At 42.2% G+C, this 14,650-nt stretch overlaps 1 protein-coding gene across 1 annotated transcript; it reads right to left on the bottom strand.

Moving 5' to 3' along the window:
* Positions 1-5,793: 5,793 nt before the first annotated feature.
* On the bottom strand, positions 5,794-13,396 carry LOC136459884 (crossover junction endonuclease MUS81-like). Its single transcript, XM_066459739.1, has 15 exons — positions 13,032-13,396; positions 12,208-12,284; positions 12,048-12,126; positions 11,797-11,883; positions 11,597-11,710; positions 10,614-10,794; positions 9,857-9,938; positions 9,514-9,596; positions 9,316-9,413; positions 8,612-8,669; positions 7,830-7,988; positions 7,018-7,091; positions 6,594-6,828; positions 6,412-6,498; positions 5,794-6,234 (listed from the first exon to the last, which is right to left on the bottom strand). Exons 1-15 carry the CDS (start codon positions 13,262-13,264, stop codon positions 6,103-6,105), a joined length of 1,779 nt encoding a protein of 592 aa, XP_066315836.1. The 5' UTR covers positions 13,265-13,396; the 3' UTR covers positions 5,794-6,102.
* Between the last annotated feature and the right edge of the window lie 1,254 nt (positions 13,397-14,650).

The raw sequence follows: 14,650 nt of genomic DNA, 5'->3' as shown, positions 1-14,650 counted from the left end.
TTTTTCTTCAAATCTAACACTTTTGACCAAGCCATGTATGGGGGCACGGCGAGGCTGCCTACGTGGCAGTGACCAGGGCCGCTGACCGGTGACGTGGCCAGCTCTGCCGCGCCACTGATCAGGGCGCGGCTGTGACGCGTCACGCATCACGGCGCGGTAGTGACGCGCCACTCGCCAGGGCGTGACAGAGCCAAATATAGGCCCACGGCCCAGTCCCGCCGCACCACGCCACCGCCCTGCCCACCACGCCCGTCGCCTGCCGCCTGCCGCCTGCCGCGCCCGCCCGCCGCGCCTGCACGCGCCCGCACCAGCATAACATTCCCTCCTGCATTTCCTAGTGCTCTGTTTAAACAAAAAATTATATCATATATGACTTAGCAAAAGAAACAAAATACGATTTCATGTTTAACACAAAAATAACCAATCTCATCATAGTCAACCATATGGCTGCAATAATGGCATATTCCAAGTTCTGAAGGGAGTAGACCGTAGTTGGATTTAACAACACATTCGCACTTGACTGGAGGTGCTTTGTAAATTAACTTTTCTTTCTTCTTTTCCTTTGCCTTTGGTGGCTCCGACCATTGATTCTTAGGACCGTAGAGCCACTCATTGAAACGACATTTCGCAAATCCATAACGTTACAAGAGAATACATTAGTACACGCACATATATAGAGCTAAACATATACACTTTCCACTTACTTCGTGTTTGTTCGGACATACAAACTCCAACGTATTCTTAGGGTTTATCACAGTTCGATCTCCGCATTCGCACAGAGGAGGTTCCTCGAGTCGTCTAACTGCGGCTAGGTACTTCTCCTTAGCCGTCATTGGCGGGGGGTAGGAGGTGGAACCCACCGCTGAAAGTGCTCACGTGGATGTCTCCCTCTACACCAATCGTCGAAAAGGAAGTACCTAGAGTCAAACTTGTCTGCACCGTCAATCCACTGAAAAAAGGCACCTCTCATGGTCCTACCACAAAAAGATTTCAACAAAATATTAGTCGCCTACTTATACAAATGAAGAAAAAAAGATAGTGGAAATAATTACTTATATTAAAACGACTGTATGTGTAGAAGCAACGCGCGCACTGTGTCTGGATGTCTCGATTGAAACACGTCGGCCGGGAAACCACAGTCACAGTTAGGGACAGGGAGGTCAGGAGGGACGGGGCATCTTTGCTAAACGCGTCGGGGGTATAATTCTCGAGAAAACCCCGTTTTCGCCAAAACTCCTCCCGATACATTTCTTGCATCTAACAAAACGGTTGTAATTTAACAAACAAAAATCAAAACATCACAAATTAATGTCAATGAGAACCATTTGCATTACAACAAATAAAATATAACCTACACTTTGGTGCAAACTCTATCTTAGATGCAAACATGAAAACTATATAAAAACTATGGTCAGTGAAAAATAAAATTTGGTACATCAGTAGTGTGTCCATATATTTATTCACATATAAAAGTTGAGATGCAAACTCAAACAAGCAAAATACATGGTAATCATAATTCTAACTAACCAAAAAACCTTAACATTGGCAATCCTAATCCTAATCCTAATCCTTCAATCAAACGTTCTAACGAACTCATATTTTTCTCCATACCCTAACTACTCATTCAAATCATTCGATCCACCGTGGAGGCCGATGAGGAGCTTCACTACCTTGACAAGGCCGAGGAGGAGCTTTGGGGAAGGTAGGGAGGAGAACGGCAAGGGAGGAAAATTCGTCGGCCGGTCGTGGGGGAGCCGGGAGGCAATGGCGCGGCGGTGCGGGCTAGGAGGCGCGGCGGCGGGGGCAGGGCGGCATGGAGGCGGCTGCTGTGCGGCGCAGAGTGAAACAGAGAGGGAGAAAAGGGACTGAGCCGCGGGCCTATATTTGGCTCTACCGTGCCCTGGCGAGTGGCGCGTCACTGCCGCGCCGTGATGCGTGGCGCGTCACAGCCGCGCTCTGATCGGTGGCGCGACAGAGCTAGCCACGTCACCGATCAGTGGTCCTGGTCGTTGCCACGTAGGTAGCCTCGCCGCGCCCCCATACATGGCGCGGCAGCGTTAATTCGCCGCGCCGTGCGAATAGACGCGGCCAAAAGTGTTAGATTTGAAAAAAAAAATAAACAGTGTTAGTTTTAAAATTAGTTTAAAAAATGCGTTAAAAATAAAAAAAAATCCTATAGGCAGAGGCCAAGCAGGGGCCGGCCTGGAACACACGTGTGTGGCCAAGGTCTGGACCGGCCGGACGCGCCGTGCATACTGCCTGCATGTGTCGTCGTCGATGCTCCATCCATCTGTCTACGGCGATGGCTACTGCGCTACTACTGTACTAGATATATACACATGCTTGCAATTGACGATCCTTTGGAGACTGTGGGATGATAGAAACGGTGAAAATTTCCGGAATGAGAATTCTTGTAGTCGAGTTGTTATTTCTAGAGTTTGTGATGATCCAGTAATCTGGCGCAAGTGCCTTAAACCTGATCTTGTAAACAGCCTCGATGGCTGGCGGGACTACCTCCTTGCCTGTACTGTTACTGCTTTTGCTCACTCCAGTTAACTGGAGTGTTGGCTTGGTTTTGGAATGAATTTGGTGGGGAAACTCTCCCCCCGTTTTAGTTTCAAAAAAAAAAAAAAATGCAATGCAATCGTACGTGTCATCGTGTGGCTTGCTGCACCTGCACACCGACACACACGCATGAGCGTGCGTCATCTCTACGTAGTGCTGCTCTAGTCCTGTCCAAGGTCCACTACTAGTGAAAACCAACAGCATGCTATGCATGCAACGACCCGTCGATCGCTACAAGTCGTCAGCCAAGCAATTCAACATCTTTTCATACACACAGTACAGACGCCTGTACGATGTCATTAGTACTTTATTAGCATCTGGAGAGGAAGAACACGCCTACCTTAACTAACCACATGCCTTTTCTTTCGTTTATTACAATTTACAATTTATAAGGTCGTCGTCGGTTCTACCCCTAGGACTTTCCTAGTGGAACTTAACTTTGTCCAGGCTATCATCTGTTAGATCTGTATACGTTACATGCATTGAATCCTTAATTATCAGCACTTAGCTTCCTTGGAGTATTAGCTAGCTAGCTTCCGATCCTCTTTGGTCTTCCGCCTTCTCGTATGAATGCACACCGTTTTTTCTGTAATTTCCCTCCAGGAACAGCAAGTCGTCGTCTGCAGGCGGTGAGGTGAGGTGTCTGATTTTGACCACATGGGGTGTAGAATAGTGTGCGTAATTAACAACGACGACCTTCAAGTTTAATTTGAAGCAAATTTTGTCCCCATCGCAGGTGTCTGGTCCAAAGTATCGCGTGGCGTCGTTGGAACCAAACCAAGATCTTGGATTTTTCTCCCAGGAACAGGAAGGAAGGACAAGGCATCAAGCTACGTACCGCTCCAATCTTTGCTTTCATGCCACAATTGTTCTCATTAGTTTTTCTGTACTACTGGCTTAAGACAAAGATATTGCCTGTCGTCTACTAATCTCTTGTGGGTAGGTTCTAGAATAGATTAGTCGATCTGCGATGAGGTCGTCACTTGCATTTTCTTGCTTGGGATTTATCGCTGCCTGCAACTGCAATAGATATGTACAGGGTACGGCAACATGTTATTTTCTGAGATGACTTTAAACAATTGGCGTGTATATTTTCTTCTTAACATGCGTGGGATGAGAATGCAACACATAACCAAATGAATATATCGGGGCCGGCAGCGGCAGACGCGGCTTATAATAACCTTCATGATTAATTTCATAAGCATAGTAGTAGCTAGGTCGTTGTGTTAGTAGTATTCATGAAGCAACTAACACCCTACTGCTACTGCTACTACTAGCAATAAGATAATCATAGGATATAGCGTTAGCGTGACCGATGAGTGATGATGGGCTGAAACTAGGCGAGTGAGGTTAAGCTAGTTTATTTGTTTGATGGTCTCCATAGATCGCAGATAGAATATGTTTGCCAAAGGCCAAGCGAAACGAACAGAACAAGACAGAAGCGAACAGAACGAGACAGAGTTAGGATTAGGAGGGAGCAGGTCAGGTCCATCCAGGCCGTGTAGATATGGCTGGATCATGGATGGGTATGGGCCGCGGTACCGCAAGCAACTCGTGGTGGCAAACAAGCAGGCGTGCACGCGAGTTGGCCCGTACCGTGGCGCCTTGCGCCTTGTCGCGGTGCTTGCTTTTGGCTTTGGGGCTTTGGGCGTCGTTGGCACGCGGAAACCGATGCCTTGGACGCATCACACGCGGCCATTTCAGCCCCCCCGCACCTCCTTGGACCCCTGCGCTTGCGCTTGCGCACATCGGACACGGCCTGCCATTCTCATCACCGCTCCACGCCGCCCCACCTGACCTGACCTCGGCTGCTTGCTTTGATTGCCCTCCGACCGCGACCGCGACCGCTGGCTTGTTCTCGTTCCCGCCCGCCTTGTCCTGCCCTGCCATGCCCTTGGACGGACGGACGGGGACGCATGGCATGGACGCACGCCACCAGCAGCAGCAAACAAACGGAAGCGGACCCGTGGCTTGGATGCGTGTGGCGGGGTTGGTTCGGGCGCGGCGCGGCGACAAGCGGAAGCGGCTCTTGCTTTGGTTTGGACGGACAGCAGCTGCCAAGGCATCCTTTTGTTCTGGCGTCGCTCGCTTGGACCCGTGGCGCGGCGTGGATCAGCAGACAGCAGCAGGCGTCGTATTCCTACGCTCTCTGTTGATTTGTACCGGATTAAAGCCGGCTGGTGTCGCGACGCGGCACGCCTGCGTCTGCCTGCCGCCACTCGCCAAAGCGGTATGCTGCTGCCCGGTGCTGTTCGCACGCGATCTATTTTTGTTTTCTGTTTCCGCCGTTATTGCTATATTCAATATTCATTCAAAACCGCCATCCGGTGTCCATGCTACTGCCGTTTTGCTAGCGAGTACTCTTTTGGATCCGGCTACTAAAATTTAGGAAATATGTCGGGAGAATTTTACATAAGGTGTTCGGATACTAATAAAAAAAACAAATTGCATAATCCATCAATATTCCACGAGACGAAATTTTTAAGCCTAATTAATCCGTCATCAGCACATGTTTACTATAGCAAAACATTGTCAAATCATGGGCTAATTAGGCTCAAAAGATTCGTCTCGTAAATTAGTCGTAAACTATATAATTAGTTTTGTAATTAGTCTATATTTAATACTCCATGCATGTGTCAAAATTCCGATGGGACCACGACTAAAATTTAGGAGGGGCAACCAAGGCATGCTGACCAGATTAGCAATTATATTATCTAACTGTACATTTTTACGCACTGCTTACGGCTGCAACAGGGATATATAAGATACTGGAATGCAACCTGATTCTGGTGCGCCGCCGTATATGTATCAGTCGATGACGTAGCATCCATCCGTTGCCCCAGCTTGCCAGCCAGTGTCCTTGCTACATCTCCAGCACCCAGCGGCAGTCCTTTCACTGCACTGCACCAAGACGAATGGCATGGCAGCCACCCGCCCATCCCAAGTCGACGTGAGATTCACGCTCGAATCAAAAGCTACCAAAACAACACTCTGTTTACCTGATCATTGTAGGAGGAGGGCCTCTCAGCCAAAGATGACCAAACAGACATCAAACACCGACCAGACAAGGCGCCGACCATGGATTATTGTTGATATCAGCACATGGATGATGAAGTGAACCCATACACTGTAGGCTGTAGGCACACTGCGATATTTATGCTATCCTGTCGACTAACACTCAAACAAAGCCCCGAGGTAGCTCGAGACAGCACATAATCCAGACAACCGGGTAAGCGATATTTATGAAACCCCGACCACATAATCCAAGAGTGATGAAGAGTCCACTTCATTCCACGATACTCCCATACTGTACAATCACGACACCACAGCAGAGTACTCTAAACGCGACGTGGAATTATGTCAAGGCTTTTCCTAGTGACTACATCCTCCGAGATCTTTAGTGTTCTACGGCATAATTTGCTTCATAACATGAGAGCCTTGCGGCTAAATCTTGGAGATAGCAGAGCTAGCTAGTGAGCTATACAAAAGATGGCGCCAAGATCACCAAGGCGGTGACACATAAGCCAGCAAGTTCAGTTAGTTCGGAACTGGGTCCAGAGTATTTCCTCCATCACCCCAGACAAAGTGAAATATGTTTCGGCTTGCTCCTGCATTTACCATCTCGTTCTTGTTCTTCAACATCTTCTCTTGTGCAGGGATATCACCATCCTACAACATGGCGAAGGTTAGCTCTGGTTCACAGATGTGTTACAAGTATTTTACGGGACACAATAGCACTGCAACAAAAAGGAGATGGAATGTACTGCAGCCATTTTGTTCTGAACATGAGTAACAATTGTGACCTGTATAAATGGAAACAAAACATTTAGTAGGCAGAGGACTTACAAGTATCGAGTATGCCTTTGCCAGTAAGAAAGGGGTTGGATAGAGCTCTACAACAGCTTGTGCAGCTTCTTCTGTTACTTTTGGCACCTGCATTGTATTTATATTCGTTCATGACAAATTTGCATTCAACCATGACATCGAATGAACCAGCTGACTAACTTTCTTAAGTATTGCCAAGTTACCTGCATAAGCTGAAGGGCAAATATGTCGCTCACTGTTTCCTTCTTAAGCTCACAACACTTTCTCTTAAACTCATCAAAGGTTGGGCAAACATGAGAAGTTTTACCAACAATCGAGAAACTTGCATCATAGTATGCTATTACTGAATGCGTAAGATCAATATATCTCTTCTGAGTATCAGCAAACCCAGTAGTTCTCTGAACATCAAATCCATCGACAATCTCAGTGGTGAAACAGCTGAAAATAAATGGCAAAGCAATTAAAAAAACCATACATCTTATGCCCCAAATATTATATTCCATAGTTAACAAATATTGACATCACATATTAGTGGGAAGAATAATAGTAACAAGGTGTAAACTAAGGGTTAAATGTATCACTGTCAGCATTATATTGATCGCTCAGGTGACTGAGCAGTGTACATACGCTGTTTTAACCCTCTGTGGTGCACGGTTTGGATCACCTTCAACAAGATATATCAACTTCCTCAGCCCGCATTTCTACAAAGGAATAACAAATGAAAGTATCGCGTCAAGCTGTGGCTAAAATAAACAATATATGCTAGAGGAACTTGATAAGCTCTGCAGATCCATCAACATGGACAACAGACACAATGTTTTTTTTATGTAACAGACACAATGTCAGTGACAAGGTTTACAATTTATAGATTCATGCTTAAGTTTAAGTCACCATACCCTTTGTCATGTCATTGCCAGGGATGAGATACTTTATGCCTTTAAATTCAAGGTAACAAAAGAATAAAACATAACCTCTGTGAAAGGTTAGAACAGGGACATATTGGACTGGCCAATGACATCCTCACATCCAGCAGGTGCAAAAATGCAACTCAAATTGGAGCACTCCTTATCAAATTCGACATTTCTTTCGGTTCAAAATATATGACATTATAGTCTTTCAATTCAATGACTGCCACATAAGAGATCATGGCACCAAACACAAATGATTTTACACATCAATCTAATTGCAGCATAGGTAATTCACCAATAAACATAACAGCAACAGCAAAGCCTTTCAGTCCTACGAAAGTTGGGGTAGGCTAGAGATAAAACCCAACATGAGACACCAACAGAAAGGAAAAAATACAAATAAAAGAATAAAAAGGAAATAATAATAGTATAAGTGTCATCAGCTGAATGTACAAATAAGGAAAAAGAAGTGAAGGTTCAAGGTTTATAAGTTATAACAACAGCAGAAGCAAATGCAAGTTCAGAAGGCACCTGCATCCTGAATTTCTGATCTTTGTATCGGTTGTCTTCAATTGAGCCATCTAAATCCATAACCTCTTTCCTTTCAACAATGAAATCCAGAACATACTCTGTGTGATCTTCCTTATGACGGGCAATCCAAATACCATCTCCCACAGGTAACTGTCTAACCTGAAGGACAAGGTCCAAACTGAAGAATCAACACCACTTTCTCTGGCACATTACGCATACGAATCAATCAAGCATCACACCTCAACCTTTCTTATGTTAAAAAAGAACAAAAACTATATCCAAGAGGATAAATTCTAGACATTTATACAAATAAATTTAATCCAATGACTTGCAACACTGTCCACAATGTGACATTAGACATTGATGCCACCTGCCACCTTGAGCACAAGGAAGCAAACACTCTAGGCTGCGAGCATGAGGTTGAAACAGACAAAAATATCAACCAAGTTATCTTCTTATTTCTACCAAAATTTCACTGTATTTAATGTCATTCTCCCTTTTTTTCATTTCTAAGAGTTTTTTAATATTTTTTCAAAGATCCTTGGCTGAAGGAATTAGGACTCCAATGGCACATTTTGAAACAAACTATGTAATAGAGGCATAAACATGAAGCGGGAAAATGTAGTGGCAAATGAAATTGCGTGTCAAGCTCTGGGCTCTAGGTTTGGCATCATATATGAGATATCCCTAATCAGTATAACTATGCCCCCATTTTCATTTCTACAGCAGAGAGAAAGTAGGACATGATATAGAAGAGTGCGCAAACTCTGATCCCAACTAACCTCTACACCAAAATGGCTCTGCGAACGAATGTTATCAGCAACTTTTCTTGAACGAGACCTGCACAAACAGATAACAAATATAAGAACCCAATTCCACGCAAAGCAAACACATTAAATTCCAATGATGGCACATCCAACTACACAAATAAAATACATGAGAACCAATTCCATGCAGAGAAAATATATTGAATTCCAACAAAAAACAATGCAGAGCAGTCGTAACAAGATTATTTTTTAAAAAAATAACAAAACATCATTTTTTTCTCTAATAATCTATGAACCTATGGAAGTCAAGTCATATATTACAGTTTCGTACAAAATACTCCGTCCGTTCCAAATTATAAGACATTTTGGCTTTTCTAGATTCATGACTTTTGCTATGCACTTAGATATACACTGTGTCCAGATGAACAGTAAAAGCAATGTATCTAGAAAAGCCAAAACGTATTATTATTTGGAACGGAGGGAGTAGAATGGTAAACCAGACCAGTCATAACCAATGAAACTTGTATCAAGGTTACAAACATTGCATAAGGTAACCTTCCACATGATAATTTGAACAAATTATGGAAAATGAACAGCAGAGGGCCATTTTTCTTTTAATATCATTGAATGAGATATCCCACCTAAGATCAAAGATAACTACAACTATACAAAAGTAGATACAAAATTTCTTTGTGAGAGTCGGATATGATGATACAGACCCGAATTTTTCACGATCATCCAATATTAAAATAACTTCATAAGCTTCAAGGAAGTTTTCATTGGCCCGACGAGGTGGCATAGCTAGTTTAGCAGAACCCTAGCAGCAGAAGATGCAGAATAACAGTATGTTTGAATTGAAAATTTTAAGGAAAAAGAAGGTTTATCGAGAAAGTTTCTCCATCAAAAGTCAAGCATACCATTGTAGAAGATTGCAGCTCGGGTGTTCCTTGGAATGGAAGAGGAATATCTGGCAGTCCACAACTAGTAATAGGCTCCTTGCCTGCATTGAAGTATATGAATCAACCAGGAAGATTGGTAGGGAATGACACTAATGTTTCGATATTTTTGTACAATCTAAATAGAAAACGTAGTGATATCCATAGAACAGGATTGCATGTTTTCAGTTTTGGTAGAACACTCCTTTCGGTAAAATTTTTAGAATACGCAACTAGTAGCCAGAATAAAATAGAGCAGTGGAACAAAAAAGTAAGCATAATTCTACAAGAACTTATGTGATATGAACAGAAAACCAATTGAAACCTTTTAGGGGAATGTTCTTTCCACATGGCTCTTCTGAATCAGAATCTGAATCTGAATCACAGCAGATGATTCCTTCATAATTCTACACATGATAGAGAAACCATAAGTTACGAATGTATTGTAGATCTACAATTATGGAAAAATATACCAAGAAATTGAAATACTAGCTGAAATTATATCAACTGTGTGTAAACAGTATATTTAAATTACTAGTGCAAGTAAATCTACAGTCACATATTCGATGAGGGGTATCATTTTATTATAAGAAGGAATTGTAATTAAGAAAAAAAGAAAGTTAGAAAACCACCTTATAAATTGTAAAAGGTTTAACCTCAGGGAATACATATAGCTCGCATGGACAAAAAAGATTTTAAAGAATCGAAATTATTTCCTTGTCAGGTGTCACATTATTGTTGTAGCTACAATATTCTGCCGGAGCATGTAAGTATGTAGACTAAACTAAATATATGAAAGACTACGTGCTTTTAAGTAATGTTTTGATAGTTAAACATCGCTCTGCTATTGATGTTTGAAAACTGAAAAGTACTTTTGTTTGTGTCAGACCAGGACCAAGACAGAAGGCTAGAACATAAAAACGGAAAACTTCATCAAATAATAACTGAAGAAGACTACCAGAGCACGCCTTTATGTCTTTCATCATACCTAAACATACAGAAGAATCTGTGAAATGGTCTGTGTATGTATCTTATTGTTAGCACGGGAAACAAAAGCAGTTTTGAAAAAAGGTAGTCCTTACAGTAGTTTGAACTTGACGGTAGCAACTGCTCTTCTTTTTTGTCAGAGAACTGCCATTGACAAGCTCAGGACTGTGCCTGGCAACAGAAGGATTCATAGCAGATGTGTCGTGAGAATCATCTAATCCAGACCGTGAAAGACATTCACGCGCAGTGCCTTCCCCTTCTTGAGTTAGCATATACCTACAAAACTCACCTAGTCAGCTCCAACCAATGTTTAGCATCTCAAAAGAATGTGGATGCCTTATAACAAAAACCAAAGTAGATACATAATGTGCCTTCCCCTTCAACTACTGCACATGATAAAAAGTGGACACAAAATAAAAGACCATTGTACCAGAGGAGATAACTAAATACCAAGATGGATCAGAATGGGATCCAGTTTGTATGACAAAAAAGATGGTAGGTCTAAGAATCATGCTGGTGTTGCACCTATTGCGGCCTTTACAGGTCCACTAACCCATGATAGAGTTAATGTTATACTGTAGTTAACCTTAAATAAAATCTTCCAATACCATTTGCAGAAGGAAAGAGATCATTAGGCTTCCAAATGCCCACAGCAAAATCTAATATGAAATGGCCAATTTATTTGCTAGTATACAAAATCACTTTATTGTGTTAGCATATTGAGTTTCCTCCTTCAAACAAAAAAGAAAAAATATTGATGTGATAATGTCTCTAGCCCTTGGGAGCAAATCTGCTGGATTCTTTACAGATCGTTTTAACAGTGTGTAATGCTAGCATTGATGCCATCATGCTGTGTAATGCAGCAGCAAATTGCAGAGCCAAAAGATATACCTATATGAAATTTGTACTTATAACAAGCTGTGGGGTTTGTTTCTCTACATTTACTTATATCATGAGGATTTATGTGTAAGTGTGTAACCTTTTGTACAGTCAAGTATTACTTTGCCAAAAAAATTAATAACTGTGGAATGAGTGTATAGGACCCACACAAATGGAAAATGAGAATGTCGTGTATTACTTTGCTGGGTTACTCCACTTGGTGACAAGTCGATTAGAGAGCAGTGTCTTCATGCAGCTCCAACCAGTGTACCAGTCCTTCCCGTAACTCTGTTTTGCTTTACTTTTATTTGGACTGATTAAAATGAAAAGTAGCTACTTAGTAAAACGTCAAACATAGCAGGAGTACCAAAACAGCAGGAAATCACTGAGAAAGAGTACCCAATCGCGTCTCGTGACAGGCCACTGGCTTCAGCAGCATCAATAAGCTCTTGTTTCATCATAAAATCTTTCCCGTTAGCCTTTGCCCTATGGGAAAATTCCATTGTTATATTATCTTAAATATTTTCTTGAAAACTTAGGTATCTTTTCTCCTGCCCCCTATGAATAAACATCAGTATTCAACCTCCCTACTAAAAATACAGTTGTCTTTTGTAGACAACATATACGGTATATACCTCAAGAAATCATACCTAAGGAGTGTTATTAGTATGGCATAAGCAGCAGTGTTCTTCCTTGGTAAATAACTTTTTGTCCCTTTTGGTTTCTTTCCTATAACAACAAATGACGCCATTCAGAGAAAGAGGGTTTTCAAAGAACTCATGGTCAACCATAAAAATAGTGAAACATTACCTTTTGCAGGAGATAAATCCTGATTCGACTCTGCAAAGAAACTTTTCATATGTTGTATGAGCCATGGTCCCACACCCCTGACAACAATGGTAAAGCACAATAAAGATACACTTTATGATGCAACACTACATTGAAAAAATGCCTTATGATACAGCAAAGTTCAGAAGTCAGACCCTCATTTATAAGATAGCACTAGGTTGAAAAAAGAAATTTCAAATCTAACAAGAAATGGTGGTTTCTGGTTTCTAATGGATTATGTTTGGGTGAGAAATCACAATGTCGATATAGCAGCCTAGCAGACCTTCCATAGTAACTGAACATTGCAGGCTCAAATATACGATGTTACATTCTAAAATTTAAAAATAACCAGCGAGTTCCTGAGGTGTTCAAGTCAACCAGAACGGGGATGAGCCCTCACTTCCGATTAGATAAGAACACAGCTACATCACTATTCACTACATGCCAAAACTACAAACAAATTCGCATGTCTACCAGTATACAGCTGTTAAGCCTGTTAGAACTGCGGATGTACCTAGAATACCAATTAGTGAAATGAACATGTCTACACGGAAAATTACAAACCAATTCATTCGTCTTAGGGTATTCAACCATTAGGAGTAAGCAGAAACGAGCCTTCAACTACCATTTTCTCTGTAATGTCAGCTCCAAATGAAACATCCTCGCCAAAACAAGGCATCCGCTTGGCACGAAACAAAAACCATCAAACGGTAGCTTCAACTGGGGCATTTCAATACCATGAGAGAGAGAGGGAGGAGGGGGGCGGGGGTTTTCATGGAAAGGATTTCAGAAAAGTATATAGTTACTTGACGTTCGAGAAGTCCTTGATGGTCCGGATTGGCTCCTTGGAGGAGCAGAGGCTGCAGTTGGCTTTGGCGAAGGCGAGGTAGTTGTTCGGCGAGAGCCCGTCCGGCTCCTGCATCATCGCCCGCCACTTCTCCAGGAAGAAGCGAGAGAGGGGCTCATTCTCCGGGTTATGCACCTTGAGTTGCTTCGGCACCGGCTGCACTTCCTTTGGTTTCTTCGGCGGCGGCCGCATCGTGATCGCTCGGGGATTGGTGCACGGCAGTGGAGGCGGATAGCTGGATTGGGGATTCGGGAATCGGTGCGCGAAGCTAGGGTTTGGGGTTTCTAAGCGGGAAGGAGGAAGAGCCCGCCATTGCGGGGTGATTCGAGGGGGTTTGGAGTTTTCGGGTTTTGGAAGTTTTGATGACGATGATGAGCTTCTCAGACAAGGATCAAAGTTCATTCACTCCAACGCATCGCAGGCCAGGCCTAGTTGGGCTCACGCTTCAGGCCCAATGTTCAAACCCAACCCACCAGTACGAACCACATCAGCCTCTTTTTATCAAAAACAAAAGAAAAATGTTCATTTCATCTCTCTGACTTTGCTGAAATCTGAATCGCACCTCCTTCGAATGAGAAATCGAATTTTTATGCTATTTTATCTTCTATTATCAAAACCGTTCAATTTTACTCTCTATGTAGGATTGAGAGCAGGTTTGACTAACATGACGCTACGTCAGCCACGAAAAAAAAATGTCAAACCATATTGATAGTTCAAGAAGGTCAAATATACTTTATCAAAAAAACATAGAAAAATATCCAAATATTTCTTGGAAAGATATGCAATTAAAATCCTAGACTTAATTTAATCTTAAAAAGATGATATAAAACTTGCTTCAGTTGTTCCTTAAAAAAACTTCCTTGTTTAGTTGGCGAAATTTTTTGGGAAAGGGTACTGTAGCACTTTCGTTGTTATTTGTCAATTAGTGTCCAATCATAGTCTAATTAGGCTTAAAAGATTTGTCTCGTGAATTTTGTCTAAACTGTGTAATTAATTTTGTTTTTTATTTATATTTAATGCTTCATGCATGCGTCCAAAGATTCGACGTGACGGGGAATCTTGAAAAATTTTGCAAAATTTTGGGAACTAAACAGGCACTTGCTTTGGCTCGAAAAAAGTACGAAACCAAATTTAGCTTTTTTCTAAAATTATGTTATTTCTTATGTTGCCTAGTTTAGAACTATTTGAATCTTATATGGTCTTTTTTTGTGTTAATCCACTAGTAGATATTCTTTTTATCTATTATAGTTAATCTGTGTTGACGGGTCCAAGTGACTTTGAGTTCTATACTCAAGATCAGAAGGTGGATATGGTTGCAACCTTTTTTTTTGTTTAGACAAGAAATGAACAATCTAGTCAATTCCATTTAAGCTCGCCAGACCAAGGTGAGATTCATGGCTTCAAAAGTGGAGTCCATTTCCATTTTGTTCTACTACTTATTACTCTCCCGCTGCCCCATCCTTCGAAGCAGACTTGTTCCTAAACCACGGCGCCATCGAAAGAGCACTATCGAGTGTGCCTACTCAAGTATGATGGAAATGCATTTCAATTGGGGACCCAAATGGGCTGTAAGATTAA

Source organism: Miscanthus floridulus, chromosome 6, assembly GCF_019320115.1.
Source record: "Miscanthus floridulus cultivar M001 chromosome 6, ASM1932011v1, whole genome shotgun sequence".
Classification (NCBI taxonomy): domain Eukaryota; kingdom Viridiplantae; phylum Streptophyta; class Magnoliopsida; order Poales; family Poaceae; genus Miscanthus; species Miscanthus floridulus.
This window is presented reverse-complemented; position numbering and strand designations above follow the sequence as displayed.